Genomic DNA, 20,303 nt, shown 5'->3' with positions numbered 1-20,303 from the left:
TTACTGGGTGCCAGGCTCTGTGCTTAGTGTGTTTTGTTTTGGACGCAATGCACAGCTCATGGAATCTTACCTCCCCCAACAGGGATCGAACCTACACCCTCTGCAGTGGAATCGGTGTGTCCACTGCAGAGAATTCCTGTGTGCTAAGTGATTTACATATAATATCCTGCTTTAACCCTCAAATATCTCTCCAAGTAAAGGCTGTTGCTATTCCCATTTTACAGATGAGGAAACTGAGCCCCAAAGAGGTCACACAACTGGCCCAACTTTAACTTGAAGGCATTTCAGTGGGATTTTATTTCAGGAAGCTATAAACTCTCCCACCTCTATGTCTCACAGAGAAGGGAGTTTTGTAGTTAGCCTGTTCAAAGTTTTGGAAATACTGAGCCTGAGTCATCACCAGAGGGCTGACTGGAAATGCAGAGCCTCAGGCCCCACCCCAGTCCCACTGAATTAGAATTTGCATTTTCACAAGAGAACCAGGTTATTGGTTTGCTCTTCAAGATTTTAGCCTTGGTCCAAATTGAATTGAATGGGTAGCGCAAGACACAGACCCACAAGCAAAATAAGTATAGACAAAGAACCCAGCAGGGCTCTAGATCTGGGGGGGTTTGCCTCTAGAGAAAGAACAGAGACAAAAATTTAGGGCTCTGGGGCCCTCCCCGCCTCAGTTTCCGCTTTCTAGGTCCTCAAGCAAAATCTCAACTTTGGAAGTTCAGAGAGCAATCGGATGGCTTTAGAGCGCCACCTTCTGGTCATGCTAAGCTATGCATCACAAGTTTCTGCTCCAGGCATCCCATCCCAGAGCGGCGGCTACTTGTCTGCAGGGGCTAAACCTTCTCTTTGGGACTTCTGTAGTTTTTCCCAGCAGTTTATTTCTCTTCCTTCTTTACCCTTCAACACTCACCATTCGTTATTCTTGTCACTGATTCAGATAACTCCTTGCTGTCTGCTGCTGCTGCTAAGTCGCTTCAGTCGTGTCCGACTCTGTGCGACCCCAGAGACGGCAGCCCACCAGGCTCCCCCGTACCCGGGATTCTCCAGGCAAGAACGCTGGAGTGGGTTGCCATTTCCTTCTCCAATGCATGAAAGTGAAAAGTGAAAGTGAAGTCGCTCAGTCGTATCAGACTCTAGCGACCCCATGGACTGCAGCCTACCAGGCTCCTCCGTCCATGGGATTTTCTAGGCAAAAGTACTGGAGTGGGGTGCCATTGCCTTCTCCTCCTTGCTGTCTAAATGACAGCAATACAGCACTTCATGTTTGCTTAGTCCCTTGACCTCAATTCAGTTCAGCTCATCAGGGGTGCAAAGCCTAAGACTTGACCATTTCTGTTTTCAATAACATTAAAGCAAGTGGAGAAACCGAGACCTTAGAGTTATAAACAAGGCATAAAGATTTAAAACTGACCTGTATAAGAAAGAATTCACATGGACATATTTCTATTTACCTATGTTTATATCCATCTAAAGTCAATCACAGAAGGAAAATATCTAAACAGAGTATTATGCAATAGATATAGGTAAGCTCATAACAGAAGAAATACCATTAGTCAAAGACATTTTAAAGAAATGTCCCTATTTTAAACCTTTCTTACCTTCTTTTGAATTAGATTTTAAAAATTATTGCTGTTTCCATTATCCTAATTATAGTTTTATTATTTTTAGTACACTATCATTTTAATGGTTATCAAGCAATCCCATTCCCAGAATAATGCAAGAATATTACAATTTAACTCCATTTATCCTCCTCCTGCTTTCTATTTTCATCAAGTATTATAATTTTTATGAATTTTTAAACTCTAAAGATATTATTTTTATTTTATGCAATCAACACTCATGGATTTTCCCCACTCATTTCCCTCCTGTCATTCATTCATTCCTGTATGATTTTGCTTCCACGGGTATCATTTTCATTCTGCCTAAAGAACGTCCTCTACCCCCAATAAAAATTAAAAATAAAAAAAGAAAATTATTTAGTAGTATCATTTGTTTATTTAGGGACTTTTAGTGAAGCTCTTTCAGCAGTGAATTCTATTTTCAGTTGTAAACTTCTTCATTCCACCTTCATTTTTTTTTTTTTTTTTTGGCCAAGCCACCCTGCACGTAGGATCTTAGTTCCCTTGAACGGGGATCAAACCCTGCCCCCTGCATTGGAAGTGCACAGTCTTAACCTCTGGACCACCGGGGAAGTCCCTCCACCTACATTTTTTAAGAATATTTTTCTCTGAATAAAATTCTAGATTGGCAGCTATTTTCTTTCAGTCCTTAAAAGATTATAACATGTATTCTTGACATGCACCCTCTCTTGGATTGCATCATTTATCTTGAAAATGAGATGTTATTATTTTGCTTCTCTGAAGGTAATGTGTCTTTTCTTCTCAGACAATTTTTCAAAATTATCTTTGACTTTGGTTTTCAGAAGTTTTACTACAGTGTGGTCAGGTAGCGATTTTTTTTGGGGGGTGGTATTTATTTTGCTGGAGATTTGTAGAGTTTCTTGAATCTGTGGTTTAATGTCTTTCACTAATACTGTAAAATTTGTGATCCATAACTCTTCATCTATTGCTTCTGAACAAGTCACTCTCCTTAAATGAGTCAAATTAAATGTATTTAGATCTTTACATCACATTCCATATTCTCTTATGCTCTTTTCTGTATTTTCCATCTTTCCCCCTCAACGCAGTCCCATCCTTCAGACTGAGTATTTTCTGCCCACTTAGCTTTCAGTTTACTAATCCTGTCTTCTGTTATGTCTAACCTGGGAATTCCCTGGCAGTCCAGTGGTTGGGATTCAGCACTTTCACTGCTGTGACACAGATTCAATCCCTGGTCAGGGAACTAAGATCCCACAAGCCACACAGTGTGGCCAAAAAATAATCAACAACAACAATAAAAATAGTAACCTGTTGTTAAACTCATCTATAGAGTTGTGGTTTTTTTAAGGAATTATATTTTTCGATTCTAGAATTTCTACTTAGTTCTTTTTAAAAAAATTGTTTCCAGTTCTCCATCTACTTTCTTGAATGTATTGGGGACAGTAGGGGTAAAGACCAATTTATAATACCCAAGCAAGGTGAGTGAGACAAGAGGCAATTTCAAATGCTACTGGAGGAAGTTTAAATTGGCACAGTTTATGAAAGGGAATTTGACAATTTTTACCACGTCTTTGAATTATATTATACTTTGACTCCTCAGTTCCATTTCTAATAATTATTTAAAGTGTGAAACAGAAGAAAGGAAACCTCTTTTTTTTTTTTTTTTTGGCTGGCCTGCAAGGCCTCAGCAGCAAAAACTCAGGTCCTAACCTTTGGACTGCCAAGGAATTCCCAGGAAACCTCATTTAAAATGAAGCTGAGGGATTTCCCTGATGGTCCAGTGGTTAAGACTCCCCACTTCCACTACAAGGGGCATGGGTTGGATCCCTGATCAAGGAACCAAGATCCTGTATACCCTGTGGTGTAGCCAAAAGCTATTAAATTAATTAACTTAATTAAATGAAGTTGGGTGGCCAGAAGGGAGAACTCACATGCTACCACTCCACATCAATTACAGACCCCAATAGGAAGAATTTTCCTTGGCCAGCAACCAGCCCAGCCAATGGGAAGTGCCCACCAGCCTGACTCTTCTTTTCCCCCAATGGACTTTCTTCAAATTAACTCCTCCCAACTGCCTCCTTTTGCTCTACAAAGTAACATTCCTCTCCTTTGTTGGACTTGCCTATGACTTTTGCTATAGCTTTCTTGCCCCAAATTGCAATTTCTCTACTATTCTGGAAAAAAGAAAACAAAAACTTTTTTTTTTGCTAGCAATATAACTGGCTGTTTATTTTTAGGTTTGACAAAGGAAATAAAACCAAGATTTTGCAATTAAAAAAAACCCACTTATACAGAAAATTTTATAATAGGGGAAAACTAGAAACTTAAATATCAATCAATAGATACATTAGTTAAATGACTATATCATCGACTCAATGGACATGAGTTTGAGCAAACTCCAAGAGATAGTGAAGGACAGGGAAACCTGGTATGCTGCAATCCATGGGGTCCAAAAGAGTCAGATACAACTCAGCAACTGAACAACAACAATCCATTCAAAATAAGGGTGTAAAAGAAAATAGTTTTCAGATGCTGAAAAAATCAGGTCCTAAAAGTGTTTATTCAGTATGAGTCCACTTATTCTAAAATCATTACATGCTATAATTACACATAATATATAATTATTTTTAGCATAGCTACATATATATTATATATAGGACCTGAAAAAATAAACATCAAAGTATTTATATTTATCTGTAGAGGTGGCACAAAGCTGATGTTTTCATGTGTGCTTTTACGAAATTTCCACTTTTTTTCAACACTAATCGCTATTTTTATTTTTTAAAAAAATTTGTTTTCTTCCTCTCCTGATTCCTGATTTTTTTCCTCCCCGACCCTGGCCTTACCTGTCTCAAGCACTGAGGACTCTCAGCTGTCTGGGAGGCATTCAGCTCCGGATGAAGAGTGAAGGCTGAGAAAATCCTCCAACAAAGAGCTGATTTCAAACAGTCTTTCTCCTGCAGCTGCCACCACCCCCAGGAAGTGAGAAGTTTCCCTTCCACGAACCTCCCGGCGAACAAATCTCCAAATCTCCGAGCTTCCCGGATCTTTAGCTTCCCTTCCCCCCACCTGTCCCAGAGCATCTCTGCCCCTGCGGTCGGCGCTTTACGACGGTGCAGGGAATGGGGCGGGGGCGCACGCAGCCCAGGTGAGTTAGCTGCAGGACGCAATCCACGCCGGCTCGTACGCGACTGGGACCTGACTCAGCCTTCCTGCTCTCCCGGTGCCCCACCCCTGCTCCCTTCGGCCTCCTCCCGCAGCCCGCAGCACCCTCGAGTCACCGTCGGTCCTTGCCAGTTTCATCCTCAAGTCCAAGCTAGTTTTCTCCTTTGCGCAGGATTCTTTTGGTTGATCCCACTCTGTGGCTTCCCGGCCAGTGGGCTGTCAAGCACTGAAACCAGCCTTGGGCTCAGCCTTCAAGAGTCCTGAAGTGGACTCTCTCAGCTCCGAGACCATCCTGAGCCTCTGTAGCTCCCAGGGTCGTCATCCTCATTCATACGTTTCAGATCAGGGTGTGCAAAGGTCCGTGCACGTCTCAGATCAGCGTGTTCAGAGGCCTATGCACGCCACCACTTCTGGTGGTACCCAAGTGAATCTTTTTTTTACTTAGTATGTATTCATATTGCTGTTTATTAAAAATATGATTAGAACATCAGACCTGTGATTTCACAGTATGGATGCTCAGAATGAGGTGAGAGTAAATATTTATGTTTAAAATATGGCTCCTATTTGTTATTTTTGTTTTTAAGAAAAATCAACAGTTGTACATGCAATATTTTGATGTGGCAAAAATTACCAAGACAAACCATTAGATTAAGTTTTCCCTGGGGGATTTCTTCTTTAAAAACCTCAGATTCCATCACTTGTCCCTCCTTCTTTCCTAGCCCATCTTCCCTCCCCTTCCCAGACTCACCTCCTGGAGAATCTGCCAGAGATCAGGCTTTTTCAAAGACAACATTGGTGTACAGTGCCTAAGTAAGGCTCTAACCCAGTGGTGAGCTCATCCTCCCATCTCCAGCCAGACCGGAAGTTCTCAATCTATTATGACTTGAGGGGGTGGGGAGAATTTTGGTGTGGATTCCAAAAGCCATTAGAATAGAAGGTAGGGGCTTCCCTGGTGGCTCAGTGGTAAAGAATCTGCCTGCCTGCCAGTGCAGGAGATACTGGTTCGATACCTGGTGCAGGAAGATCCCACATGTCATGGAGCTACTAAGCCCAAGCCTGTGCACCACAACTATTGAACCTGTGCTCTAGAGCCTGTGCTCTGCAACAAGAGAAGCCACAGCAACAAGAAGCCTGAGCATGGCAACTAGAGCAGCACCCACTCTGTGCAACCAGAGAAAAGCCCAGGCAGCAAGGAAGACCCTGTGCAGCCAATAAATATATAAAACTATTAAAAAAAATAGAAGATAAATGACTTGATTGCCTAAACTTCACACACTCGTGTGCAGGCGTGCACACACACACACACACACCTCATGCACATAAACTAGGCTTGAGAAGTTGGATTTATTCATTTCACAAACACTGACTTATTAAACACTATTGCCAGACACAAGACCCTGTGCTACAGTCAACAGAGATGAATTAGGAACTCCTCCTTCAAGGTCTTAAAGATGCCAGCGGGGAAGTGATGAGGAAGAAAGGCATTGCAGCCAGACAAAAAAAGGCAGGAAAAAAATCACAGAGCCCCAGAAACCCAAGGCCTCAAGGGATCTGAACTAGAAGCCAGCCCTGCGGCTATGCTGCGTGGCTTGAGATGGCCCAGGGCAAGGGGACTGTCCAGAAAACGTGTGAGAAAGGCAGTGTGGGCCTCATGTGCGGACTGAGGAGGGTGGGCCGTGTACCGAGGGCAGTGGGGAGCCACGGAAGTCTAGAGGGAGGGAAGGGATGAAGAGGAACACCCGTGAACATGTTCTGTGGCTGCTTCAGTGTAGGTTGGACAGAGGGGGCTGAGGGCCAGGGGCGGGGGTCTTGGGAATGAAAGCAGCCCCTGTCCACCTTCCAAGCCGGGTGCCCTGGCAGGGCCTGTTTTCTGCTCAAAGGCCCCAGGTTTCCCCTGAGTACCAGCAGCCCCAGGCTATGTAAGGATGGAAGGAGAGCCAGGGGGTCGGCCATAGAGAACAGGTAAGACTGAGATTTCAGAGGTATGGGCAGCCTGGCGGGAGGGGGTGAGTCCAGGAAACTCATGGGGGCAGGAATGAACTGAAACCCCCAGATACCCCTGATCTGCCTGGAACCAAACAGGGCAGCCTGCAATGGGCTGAGCGGACACTTGATTTGCATTTCCCTGATGACTACTGATGCTGAAGATCTTTTTGTGTGCCTGTTGGCCAATTTGCATTTCTTCTTAGGAAAAATGTTCAGTTCTTCTGCCCATTTTCTTGGGTTTTTGTGTGTGTGATGTTGGGTTGTATGAGCTGTTTACATATGTTGGATATTAATCCCTTATAAGTCATATCATTTGCAAATATTTCCTCCCATTTTTGTAGGTTCAGGCACATTATTTGTATCCATTTATTTAATCATCATCACAATCCTATAGAGTAGGTAATATAATTTTTCTTGGCCTCACGGCACAGCCTGTGACATCTTAGTTCCCCCACCAAGGACTGAAAATGGGCCTGTGGCAGTGAGAGCCCACAGTCCTAACCACTGGACAGCCAGGGAAGCCCCAGTCTGCATTTCAAGACAGATTCTTAACCACTGGGCCACCAGGGAAGTCCCAACTCCTGCCTTATTCTTGATTATTTTTTTCTGATCATGAAAGAAATATACATTCAACGATCACAGGAATGTATGAGTCAGAAAGTTTCTCTAGTGATAACCACTAACAAGTTGGATGTGTCTACTTCCAGATTTTTCCTCTATAAAAACGATCATATATTATCATTTCCATAGAGTCACACAGACTGTTCTGAAACTTACTTCTGTTTCACGTGGTATCAGGGACAGTTCTCCTTTATTGGTTTTATTCTGCCTCCTTCTTTATCCCTGTGGTGTTTGATCTTTGGAGCTCTGAGCCCCTCTGAGTGTGAGATGAAGGACAAGTGTATATAAGCACATCACCCAAATATTTGTGTATGACTTTGGGTGGCAAAGAGTTACTGAGGCTGATCTGAGCCCTTCGCCCTGCGCCCTGGCATGGCAAGGGAGCAGGAAGCAACCGGAGGATCACCAAAATGAACTCTGGAGGCTGGAGGACTGTATGACTTTCTCATTATTGGAGGGACGTGGAGACTCATCTTTGGGGATGGGTCCTGGGTCACTGCCCCCATGCTGAGACCCTCTGCTTGTCTCCAGCACCCATCCTTGTACTCCTCCTTGGGTGGGGGAACCCTCCTCTCTGAGCATCTTCATCAAGATCACCTGACTCCAACAGGGGCCAAACCCCTGGGCAACGCCAAAGCCTCCTGGCCTCAAACGGGTTGGGCGACATTCACTTCCCGGCGCTGGCCTCCAGACCTGCTCAGTCATTAGCAAATGCCTCGGCGGCCGCGGCAGCAGCAGCTGTCACAGTAACAGCAGCAGGAGGACGTGCCGCCCGCCCAGTGCTTCTGGGTGGCTCAGATCTGCTCTGTGGAGGCCTGCGGGTGGAGAGGTGGATGCTGCTCGCCCTGGTCCTAGCCAAAGTGAGTCTGGGGGCCGGGCTGGGGGCAGGGAAGGAGCTTGGCAGAGTTCTGCACTGATGCCAGGGGTGTGTGTGTGTGTGTGTGAGAGAGACAGTGGAAGCTATAAAGCCTTCGGAATCCAGGAGGGAAACCTAGGTGCGCACAAGTGTCACCCCGCCTCACAGACTCACTGTCCCAAGGTGGGGAGGTGGGGGTCACCTGAGCTGGTGACACCCCCCACCAGTCCTCAAGATGGGTGGTGGGCTGCTGCTGTGGGTGAAGCCAGGCACTGGGGCTTCATGGGGTCGGCTACCCTTGGGCCAGCCCTCCCCCTCCCCCTGCCTCTCATAGCTGGAGGGGCAGCTCCAGTTACAGTCACTTTGAGGAGGGAAGTTTGGGGGAGGGTCACTTTCCCATACAGGTTTCCTCATCATTCTTTAAAAAAAAAAAAAAACTTTATTGAGGTATGATTGACATTCAACAAGATGTACATATTTAACATATACAACTGGATTCTGGAGTTTTCAGGAGGCATTTTCATCCTTGGTTGTTTGTTAAATTGGTGTTTCTGTAGAGGCATAAAGGCTGGGACCTCCTAGTAATGCTATCTTACTCTCAATTCTTCACCTACTCCTTCACTCGAGGTCTGGAACACCCTCCATGGATGCACATTCTCAGTGGATGGGGTGGTTCACAGTGTAGCCAGGCTGACCTGGCCTCAAACCCTGGATCTGCCCTGGACTTTCTTTTAATTCCCACTGTATACTGTTTATTCTTTTTTTTTTTTTGGCTTCTTTATTTGGCTTCATTGGGTCTTAGTTACAGCATGAGGGATCTAGTTCCCTGAGCAGGGGTTGAACCCGGCCCCCCTGCATTGGGAGCTCAGAGTCCTAGCCACTAGACCACTAGGGAAGTCCCAGCAGCCTGGCTTTGAACAAAGTTACTTAAGCCTTGGTTCCCTCGTCTGTAAAACAGAGATAATATCTACCTCCTGGAGCTGTTGACGATGAAATGAGGAAGGGATGCAGAATGCCAAGCACACAATTAGTGTTCAATAAATAGCTGCTGTTGTAATTATTTATTATTAGCTGGACACTGGTCCCACCTCACCTAGGAAGACCTTCCAGCCCTCCTCTCCCCAAAATTTCCTGAAGCACCAACGGGAATGCCTTCGGATATAATGTCTTCCCCTTCATTTAGCTAGTCTGTGCCCCAATCAGAGCATGTTCCTCAGATTTCTTCTGCTGCCCTCTCCCCAGCACCTGAGACAGAGTCAGGTTCAGAAGAAGAACTCAAGGATGGAGAATGAAATGATATGAAGAGAAAGGGAGGGACTGAGCATGGAAGGCAAGAAGGTAGGGATGGAGGACGGGTGGCCTTGCCCAGACATGGAGGACAAGGCTCTCCTGAAGCACAGGATGGGAAGGGACTGCACAGGAGGCCATCAGCAGGGATCTGGGATGTCATCTGCATCCCCCACGTCCCATTATTTCTCAAACTCAGTTCTCTCTGCTCCCCTGCTCAACCCAAGGAGGACAGCGCTTCCTGCTGCAGCTAATATCTACTCACCCAATCTATCAACTGATTCAAATATTTTCTACACTCTCTAGGAAATCAATGAATATCTCCCCACTCCCATCTCCCTCTCCAACCCCTCCCCAAGGTGACCTCAGACAAGTCACTTCCCTTCCCAGGGCTCAGGTCTTTTCATCTATAACACTCGATTTTACTAAATGACCTCCAACATCCTTTCCCCTCCAGCATTCTTGAATTTATCTGCTCTATTCTCTTGCCTATCTTGATACCTCACTTCTCAGTTTTCCAAACAACTTAGGGTATTGATCATCATTCCTCCTTTAAAAAAAAAAATCTCTCTTCAAGAACTTTACAAATGTCCACTAGATTCTAAAAGCTTCATGAAGGACACTTACCCCCATGCCACTCTTGCATGATCTTAGTTCCCTGATCAGCAATCAAAGCCATGGCAGTGAGAGCCCAGAATTCAATCCTAACAACCAGGGAACACCCTTGAAGGGTTTTCTTAATCACTGCTTATTTCCAATGTCTGGCTCAGTACCTAGCCTGCAACACTCAATAAGTAATTGTTGAATAACTGGATACATGAATGAATGGATGGATGGATAGGTGGACGGATGGAATTGCCACCATACGCCTCTGGGGAGTTATGAAACGCAGGGGGACATGCTAGCAGTTGGTCAGCTTAAGAAAATCAAGGTCATCCTGAGAAAAACCTGTTTAGATAGCTGCATGTTATGAAACAGAAATGTCTGAGACACTGGAACACCAACTTAACCTATTGCCCATCACTTAGCTACTCCATTGTCATCTTTTCTGGTTGTTATTCTAACTCCAGGGGAGCTACCCTTTGTCAGGGGCATGAGTGTTTTTAGTCATCTACATGATAAGAAACATCTGGGGAGGAGAGGGAAGGCAAGTGCTAGGAGGAGAAAGGACTGAGCCTGATTGACAACATCTAGCGCCAAAGAATTGATGCTTCTGAACTGTGGTGCTGGAGAAGGCTCTTGAGAGTCCCTTGGACTGCAAGGAGATCCAACCAGTCCATCCGAAAGGAAATCAATCCTGAGTATTCATTGGAAGGACTGATGCTGAAGCTGAAGCTCCAATATTTGGCCACCTAATGTGAAGAGCTGACTCACTGGAAAAGACCCTGATGCTAGGAAAGATTCAGGGCAGGAGAGAGGGCAACAGAGAATGAGATGGTTGGATGGCATCACTGATTCAACGGGCATGAGTTTGCCATGAGATAATGAAGGACAGGGAAGCCTGGTGTGTTGCAGTCCATGGGGTTGCAAAGAGTTGGACACTTTTTAGTGACGGAACAACAGCCATTTATTGAGCATTTACTATGTGCCAGATTTTTCATTCATGGCACCTCACTTAACACTCTGGACAACTCTGAGAAAAAGCCAGTACTATTATTATCAACCCCACCTTAGAGATGGGAAACTGAGGCTCAAATAGGTTATACAGACAGTAGTGGGCATATCAAGGATTTGAAGGCAGCTTCAGGGTCTGAGTACTTGAACCCCCTCCCCTGGCCTGGAGGCCACACTGACCACCTTGGAGATCGAGGTTTGAAAACACCTGCAAAGGCTTTGGTGCTGCCACCAGGGTGCCCGGTCCCCTACCCCCACCTCTACATATTTGTGCCCTTTGTTGGTTATGGGATATTTTCAACTTGGCAAAATGGGCTTGGAACCAAGCTAACAGGGAAGAGAGCATTCAATTGGTGATTGAACCAATTCTCGTCTGTCCTTCCCCATTAACTAGTTTTGTTCCCACTATGTCATCTCTCAGTGGCTTAGCAGTAAAGAATCTGCCTGCTATGCAGGAGACGTGGGTTCAATCCCTGGGTCAGGAAGATCCCCTGGAGAAGGAAATGGCAACCCACTCCAGTATTTTTGCCTGGAGAATCCCATGGTCAGAGGAGCCCAGCAAGCTACAGTCTGTGGGGTCACAAAAGAGTCAGACACGACTGAGGGACTAAACAATAACAATGCCATCTCTCAGGTCTGGGGGCTGCCACACACCACTTTAGCTCTCAGTGTGTCCAGGGGTGTTTTGATGGAAGAATATATCACATCAGTAACCCTTCAGCAGGACCACGCAATCACGTGACCATTTGATCACAGTCCTTCTAAAGAGGCTGTTCTAGGACTTCACTGGCGATCCAGTGGATAAGATTCCATACTCCCAGTGCAGGGACATGGGTTCCACCCCTGGCCAGGGAAGTAAGATCCCACACGCTGCCTAGTGAGGCCAATAAATAGATAGATAAATAAACAGGCTGTTGGAAATGGACTTAGATGACACAGCTGCGATACTGGGAACGCGTGGAGGAATGAGAACACCAGCACTGCGTCACACACCCAAACAGGGGCTTCCCGTCAAATCGTCACCTGGGGAACTGCACTTAACCCAACAACACCGCTACTGCTCAGAGCGTCCTTGGAGCCTCTCTCCAGCTCTCAGACAACATCTGAAACCCACCTGTCACTTCATGGTGACTCTGTGTCTTTGATTTAAAATAATCTCGTGCCACTTGGGCATTCATTTGCTTTTACCAGACTGGGCGCCAGGTGACCTTTGGCTATTTCCAAATACCAGACGTATCCTCAAAGGATGAAAACCTGCCTTCACAGAGGTTGATTGGAAGGTTCTCTCGCAACCTTGGGCAGGCTGCCGAGAAGAATCTGAAGGATGACTGAGCTGTGGTGGGCGGAGGAAGGAGCCCACAGCTCCCTGAGGTGACTGCGCGGCTGGCCAGCCGGCATTTGGATGTAAGTTTTGAGTTTTGTTCTCAAATCCCTCATTGCTCTCCAGCTGCACTTAGCATAGAGGGATGGGAGCCAGGGGCTGAGGACAGTTGTATGGGTCAGCCAGCCTGAGCAGGGAGATGGAGTGGCAGCAGAGGCTCTTCTGGAGAACAGCCACAATGGGCACAACACACAGCCCCCACTGGAGCCTGGACCAGGCGGAGTGGGGGCAACCTCGGCTTAGCCACCTGCCTCCCCTGGGGAATGGGTCCTGCTGCCTCCACTGTGGGCTTGGGACCAGGGAGAGGGGAGGGGAGACCACAGGCGACACACGTGTGGTGGTGAGGGATCAGGGGGCTACACCTTGGCCTCCGCACACCTCCTTCCAGTAGGGGTGGCTGGGATCTCTGCTTGTCAGTCCCCCAACTCCCCTTCCACAAGTGCCCTCTCGTCTCCTCCCCAGGGTCCTGGTGTGATTCGGGGAGGCCCCTGAGGAGGAGTGGCAGGAGAGGCAGCAGGGAGGCAGGCAGGGGAACCAAGCCAGAAAAGGCGCTGATGCTCAACCCTTCCCGCCCACAGCGAGGGCCCTGCCCTCCTGCTCGGCCATGTCTGAGGGCGAGAGCAAGGACAGCTCGGGCAGCGAGTGCCCCGTGTGCTATGAGAAGTTCCGAGAGCTGCAGGGCGCCAGCCGGACACTGAGCTGCGGCCACGTGTTCTGCCATGACTGCCTGGTCAAGTACCTCCTGTCCACGCGCGTGGATGGCCAGGTCCAGAGGACCATTGTCTGCCCCATCTGCCGCTACGTCACCTTCCTCAGCAGGAAGAGCTCCCGCTGGCCTGCCAAGCTGGACAAGAGCTCCCAGATCCTGGCCGTGCCCGTGGGCCTGCCCCCTTCACCACTGCCGGATGCCCTGGGCCACGCCAACCCCCTGGCCCTCTCCCAGCCAGTCTGGAGATCAACCCCGGGCCAGGGTGGCCAGCTGCCCTTGGACCCGCCACCCAGCCTGCCCCGGGAGCCACAGATCTTCATCATCAGCCGCCATGGGATGCCCCTCGGGGAACAGGACAGCGTCCTGCCGCGGCGCAGCCTGGCAGAGCTCTCTGGGGCCTCCCTGGCGCCCAGCTCCACCCGGTCCTTCTGCTGCCGCTCCCGGGCCCTGCTGCTCATCACCCTCATCGCCGTGGTGGCCGTGGTGGCCGCCATCCTCCCCTGGGTGCTGCTGGTGAGGAAGCAGGCGTGAGTGGGGGCACCAGTCAGAGAGCCCCGCTGGAAGCTGCCCGCTCGCACAGCCAGGCTGGCCGTGGCCTGGGAGGGGCCTCAGTGCGGCCTTGGCCAACAGAGCCTCAGGGGCAGCCTGGGGCAGAGATGGGGTGTAAGGGTGCTGACTGGCATCACCCGGCTCTTTGCTCCCAGCAGGGATCAGAAAGGACCAGGAGGCAGGACCTCTGAGGCAAGAGTTTGGGTGGGGCAGGGGAACTCTGAGCTGAGAAGGAAACTCCAGGTTCCAAGCTGGGGAGGAAGTGATGGATGCCCCTACTCAGAAACCACAGCGGGGGTACACCTCAGCAGATACGCGTCCCTCCTCGAGGCTAGAACCCAGCGAGTTTGGGGGTGGGGTGGGTAGCTGCCCCACCTGTGGGTGTCCCCATGTGCCAGGTGACCTACCCAAAGCCAGGTGGGACTCCGAGTCGGGGCACCTCCTGCTGGAGGGGCCCACAGGCGAGACCCCTCCAGGTCAGAACTCTGGGCCAGGATCCCTGGCGTGCTCCCAGGAACAGTCAGAAGGGATGGGGTGGCACAGGGGCCAAGGCACATGTGCTCCCCAGAATCTCAGCACCCGCCCCCCTGCCTCTGACCCCCACAGTTGGGTGTGCGCCTTCCTGCCCCTGGAACCACCAGTCTGGAAAGTCTTCCCTACGGGAGAGGCTGAGCTCAGGGGCTGCGGCCCAGAATTGCTAGGAGAAGGGACAGAAAAGGGGAGCTGAGGCCACGTCGGGAATTAGGGGTTTGCTGACAAAGGTAGAGGCCAGCGGAATGGCCCACGAACAGAGCTATAGGGCTCCCCAAGCCCTCCCAGCCCAACAATGGCCCAGATTTTGAGTCCTGGGGTTTTCAAGGATGGCCTGCCAGGTGGGCAGTGCAGGAGCTGCCTGGTGGCTGGGACCTGAGTCAGCTGAGAACTATGTGGGCACATGAGCCCCTGGGGGCTCCCGCCTCCCGCCCAGCCTGTGACCAACCACTCATTAGAGGCCACACCAGCCAGGCCAGTTCCTGGGGTGGATTCCCAGGCTGGGCTGGGTGAGGAAGGGTGGGGAGGAAAACAGCTGTGCTTGGCAGGGACGCTTCTATCTCAGTGAACACGGAACCCAGCTGCTATCAGCCGCTGGTCAAGGTCATGTCACCTGGGGATGCCACCTGAGCTGGGGGTCCTTGAGGAGGACACTAGAAAAGGCTCAGGTTGGGCCTTATCTGGGGAGTGAGCCATTTGGGAACAGCTATTTCGTGTTTATTAAGGCCCACAAGTCAATGGGCCATCATCTTAATTTTAGGGTTAAAAACAGCAAAAACCCCAAGCTTTCTCGAATGGGTGGTTCATCACAGCCCAGGTGTTCCAGCAGCTATGCCCTCCACAGTGCATGCCTCTCTCAGCGGAGCTTGCTACATGTGGGGAAAGACAGAGCCCTGCCTCTGGTTGTTGTTTGGTGGCTCAGTCATGTCCAACTCTTTTGCAACCCCCATGGATTATAGCCCACCAGGCTCCTCTGTCCATGGGATTCTCCAGGCAAGAATATTGGAGTGGGTTGCCATTTGCTTCTCCAGGGAGTCTTCCTGACCCAGGGATCAAACCCGAATCTACAGTATTGGCAGGAAGACTCTTTACCACTGAGCCACATGGGAAGCCCACCCTGCCACTCACCTGGTTCCTAAAAGCCTGTCCGTAATGTGGTCATTTGGGGACCATTAGGGGAGGGGGCCCACACTGCAGGGGGGGGTCAGGGCACAGGGTGAGTTGATCTAAAGCACCTCTGGGCTTCCTTCTGATATTTTCAAGTCAAGAGAACACAGGTGCTATTGGGGGAAGTACAGGTGAATTCATGGGGAAAATATTTATTATAGGAAATAAAATGCTAAATTTACAAAGACTCTAGTGAATCCGTTTTAATCACAGCCAGGCTGCTTTAAACAGTGTCATGAATTTCTGGGGACCTGATTTTAAGTCTTTGCAGACTCTATCGTGTTTGCCAAAAGTCAATTTCAAAATACCTCTAGCGTTTCCATACTGTTCAGCAGTGACTTATAGATGGAACTTCTTTCATTTTCAAAGAATGTCAAAAGCTGTTATTTTTTTTTAATAAAGGTCTATATTTTCTCAAAAATTTAAGATGAATTGCAGATACATGTGGAAAGTGCTGAGCTTGGACTTCTAGGATTGTTCATTTTAGATGAAAAAATGGTCTGAAAACTCAGATTTGAATGGCTCTTAAACATCTACTCAGCCACATTTGTGAAAGGAATGCAAGTTACAATTCTGCTTGGCATCTCAATTTTCACCCTATTCAACTGTCAAACCCTGAAGGTTTCAAAACCCACTATTGCCAAAGCCAAGGGACAGAGGTGAGGCTGATGTGCTTGTGTGCGTGCGTGCTCAGTCATGTCTGACTCTTTGCGATCCTGGTAGCCCACCAGGCTCCTCTGTCCATGGAATTTTCCAGGCAAGAATACTGGAGTGGGTTGTCATTTCCTACTTCAGGGGATCTTCCCCACCCAGGGATCAAACCTGTGTCTCCCGCATTGGCAGGCAGATTCTTTACCACTGTGCCACTTGAGAAGCCCAGGTGGGGTCAGTAGCAAGGTATATTGATAAAACCCCTAAGAAGGAAACTCCCCTGATGGTTCAGTGGTTAAGACTCCCAATGGAGGGGGCCTGGGTTCGATCCCTGGTCAGAGAAATAGTTCCCACATGCCTCAACGAAGATTAAAGATCCTTCATGCTCCTACTAAGATTCAGTGCAGCCAAATAAATATTAAAAAAAAATAGGAAGGGAAATTTGTCCACTTGGACCCAGAAATTCTAGAAATGTATCCAATAGATATGCTTGCATGTTGGGGAATCAACATATGTTATACAATTGCACTATTGTTCCTAAAAACCAGGAATCGGGAAAACCCTACAAGCGATGCAGAGAATATCACGCAGCTGTGAAAAGAACAAGGAAGGACCTGCAAACCAACCCGGAAAGTCTGCAAGACCCAATGGCCAATGGGCAAAGGCAAGGGGTGGAATGCTGGATGTCCGATTATACAATTTGTGTCGAAAGTGGAGGAATAAGAATTTACTTTCCAGGGCACTTCCCTGGCTGTCCAGTGATTAGGACTCCCCCCTCCCAATGCAGGTTCCATCCCCGGTCAGGGAACTAAGATCCCACATGCTGTGGGGCACAGCTGAAAGAATAAAAAAAGAATCTACTTTCCGATTTGCTTATTTGTGCATAAAGCAACTGGGAAGATTTGAAAAAAACTAGAAAGAGTGATCAGTTGTGGAAGGGGATGAGAAAATGATGGAACTGGAAAGGAACTTCTCTCTTCACCTTTGGCATTTTTGGATATCTGAGCAAGTAAATGTATGGATTATTCAAACATTAAATTGAAAAATTATATTAGAAGCTAAAGATATCTTCAGTGTACACACCTGTTGCCTGGTGAGTGAGGAGCGGGCCCCAAGAAGGTTTGAGATCTGCCAGACTGCTTGTTCTGTGGTTCCAGAGTGTCAGCTACCGGCTCCGAGGGGCTGCTTTGTCTGGTCCCAGGTGTGACATCTTAGGCTTAACGGGCATCCCAGGAAGGAAGGTAAAAAGTTTGATATTGTCAACGTTCCTAAGTTCCTATGCATTTCTCTGGGTCCCACCATTTTTTTTTTTTTTTGCCACATCACACAACATGTAATGAATTCTCTGCTTCTCCACTGTGTCCCGCCCCGTGCCCTCCCCCACATCCCATCATCCTCCCTAGACGCTTCATTATAAGTCCGTTTCCTTCTTCTAGATGGCCTGCTCCTTGAGGAGAGGCTAGATCTCACTGATCTTCGTAAGATCATTAGCAAAGAGTCAAAACTGGATAAATATTTGAAGCATGCATAAGTGAATGGATAAACAAGTGAACCAGTGAACAAACAAACACGATGGCCTGGTGTCCAGAAAAAAAGTTTAGTCAGGGATGCAGGCATGAAACCTGGGTAATACCCGCTTTAGTGTCTTCAGTTCAGTTCAGTTCAGTCGCTCAGTCGTGTCCAACTCTTTGTGACCCCATGAACTGCAGCACGCCAGGCCTCCCTGTCCATCACCAACTCCTGGAGTCCACCCAAACCCATGTCTCTTGAGTCGGTGATGCCATCCAACCATCTAGGGCTACTCAAAGACCACTCTCAGGATGACCTTAAGGAGCCAGTTTAAAAGGACTCGTGTGGGGGACTTCCTGGTGACACAATGGTCAAGAACCTGCTTGCCACTGCAGGGGACAAGGGTTCGATCCCTGCTCCAGGAAGATCCCACATGCGGCAGAGCAACTAAGACCACGTGCCACAACTACTGAGCCCGAGAGCTATAATTAGTGAAAACCATGTGCCTTGAGCCTGTGCTTCTCAACAAAAGAAGCTACCATAGTGAGAAGCCTGTGCACTGCAAGGAAGAGTAGCCCCCACTTGCCACAACTAGAAAAAGCCCATATGCAGCAATGAAGACCCAGCATAGCCATAAATAAATAAATCACGCTTAAAAAAAGAAAAGACTCATGTGGGGACTTCCTTGGCAGTCCAGTGGTTAAGGCTCAACAACGACAACAAGAGGACTCATGTAAGAAGAACGTGGAGAGAGAGGGCAGCCAGGCGAGGCCCAGAGGATCAAGTGGGGTGGAGCCATGACACCCAACAGACACTAGTGAAGATAAACAGACTATAACTAGGCTAGCAGTCACCTCCCTCTGTGGGTACAATTTCCATCCATCTTCATACTGTATAAAGTGATTATGCTTCCACGTGGTGGGCTGAAGTTTATGAGGACTGTGTTGCATGAAGAGAAGGAAGTAAAGAGGCTTGAGAGGGTTGGGTGACAGCAAAGAATGATAGGGAGGCTGAAGAAACAGAGAAGACCTTGGTGGGAAGAGAGGAAGATGATGGTGAGACCTGAAGAAGAGATGAGAAGAAAGAGAAGGGGGTAAGACAGTAGGGACCAGAAAGGAAGGCAAGTAGGAAGGCAGGAGCCCTCAGAGGCTGCCATGACTATCCACATGCAACTCAAACTCAGCTCAACCTCAGTACCCCATGGGCTCCTGTCTGAATGCCTCTCATGCCAGCCACAAGGACCTGGCTCCTGGAGACACAGTGTCATGGACTCACACCTCCATGCCTTCCCTCAAGCTATTCCCACTGCCTCCAGGAGCTAATTTTTTTTTAATCTATTTTTAATTGGAGGGTAATTGCTTTACAATGTTGTGTTGGTTTCTGTCATACATCAACAGGAGAAGCTAATTGTAACATTCTTCAAAAGTCAGTCAAGGGTGACTTTACCCCAGGTCTTCCTGACCCGGGAGTCCTCTTCTGTTCTCCAAGCACAGAAGCACCCAAGGGCAGTTGGGCTCAGTGAGCACTTTTCTGGGCTTCTAAGGTGGTTGATTTCCTTGTTTATCTCTCCTCTTAGACAGTGAACTTCCTGCAGGCAGAAACTTTGACTAGTTTCATTTTGCAACTCCAGTGTGCAACTCTAGGCTGGCCCCATAAAAGATGTTCCATGAACATTTGTTGAAAAGAATTGCGGCAGAGGAGTTCTGCTCTCCCTAAATTTTTGAACCACAAATAAAATACTGGACTGTATCTTCACAGCATATTTAAGAACAAAACTATTTTTAAATAATGAAAGCACATGTTCTTGGGACTTCCCTGGTGGTCCAGTGGTTAAGACTCTGAGCTTCCACTGCAGGGAGCAAAGGTTCTATTCCTGGTCAGGGAACTAAGATCCCACATGCCGCAGGTGTAGCCAAAAAACAAAAACAAAAAAACCCACACAATCTTGACTGACTCCACTGTGGGCCCTCAAGAATATGATTTCTCACTCTGAAGTGACCCAGTTGGGTTCTTACAAATCAGGCCCGCTTAGGAAATTACCAGAAGGAGCTGGGAAGCCAGCCTTTAGGGGGTTGTCTATATCCTATGGGTTCTGTATAACCTTGCACGAGCTCCTCTCACTTCTCTGTGGCTCAGTGTCCCCATCTGTGATATGGAACAATACCAGGATTGCAAGACTCTGGTGGATTAAAGGAGTTAAAAATGCAGTGAGTGCCCCTAGGACTCTGCAAGCTCACTAAGTCTTAAGCATCATGAAACGCGCGTCTTCCCCTCCTATGACACCTGTATTATTCATTCAACAGAAACCGGTCCCTTACCAGGTGCGCGGCCGGACGCGCGGCGGGAGTTCACCCTGCACTGCAATCCTTTTGCAGGGGAGCGCACCCCTTAGCCCTGCTTCCATCAGATCCTGAACTGAATGAAAGCAAGCGGTAAAATGAGGAAAAGGGCACAGCTCTCAGCGTGGAGAGGCTTCCTCACGCCGCGCTCCTTCAAGGTGTGGTCTCGGACCAGCACTCCCGGAATCACCTGGGAGCGCGTTAGAAACCCGGGTTCAGTCCTATTTTCCCGGGGTTGGGGGGACGGACTCGCGGTCCAAGTCCTCAAAGGCCCCTCGCTGGCGGGAGCTGAATCTCTGGCGGGCCCCGCGAAAGAGTCCGCACATTCGGCTGTGTTCAAGCG

General features: G+C 48.3%; 1 protein-coding gene across 1 annotated transcript; it reads left to right on the top strand.

Moving 5' to 3' along the window:
• Positions 1 to 12,946: 12,946 nt before the first annotated feature.
• On the top strand, positions 12,947 to 15,270 carry RNF222 (ring finger protein 222). The gene has a single exon (XM_027517793.1). It carries the CDS (start codon positions 13,110 to 13,112, stop codon positions 13,743 to 13,745), a length of 636 nt encoding a protein of 211 aa, XP_027373594.1. The 5' UTR covers positions 12,947 to 13,109; the 3' UTR covers positions 13,746 to 15,270.
• Positions 15,271 to 20,303: the final 5,033 nt, after the last annotated feature.

Source organism: Bos indicus x Bos taurus, chromosome 19 (genome assembly GCF_003369695.1).
Source record: "Bos indicus x Bos taurus breed Angus x Brahman F1 hybrid chromosome 19, Bos_hybrid_MaternalHap_v2.0, whole genome shotgun sequence".
In the NCBI taxonomy this organism is placed as follows: Eukaryota; Metazoa; Chordata; class Mammalia; order Artiodactyla; family Bovidae; genus Bos; species Bos indicus x Bos taurus.
This window is presented reverse-complemented; position numbering and strand designations above follow the sequence as displayed.

Coding starts and splice junctions, on each gene's coding strand:
- RNF222 (XM_027517793.1), top strand. CDS start 13,110: ATGTCTGAGGGCGAGAGCAAGGACAGCTCGGGCAGCGAGTGCCCCGTG.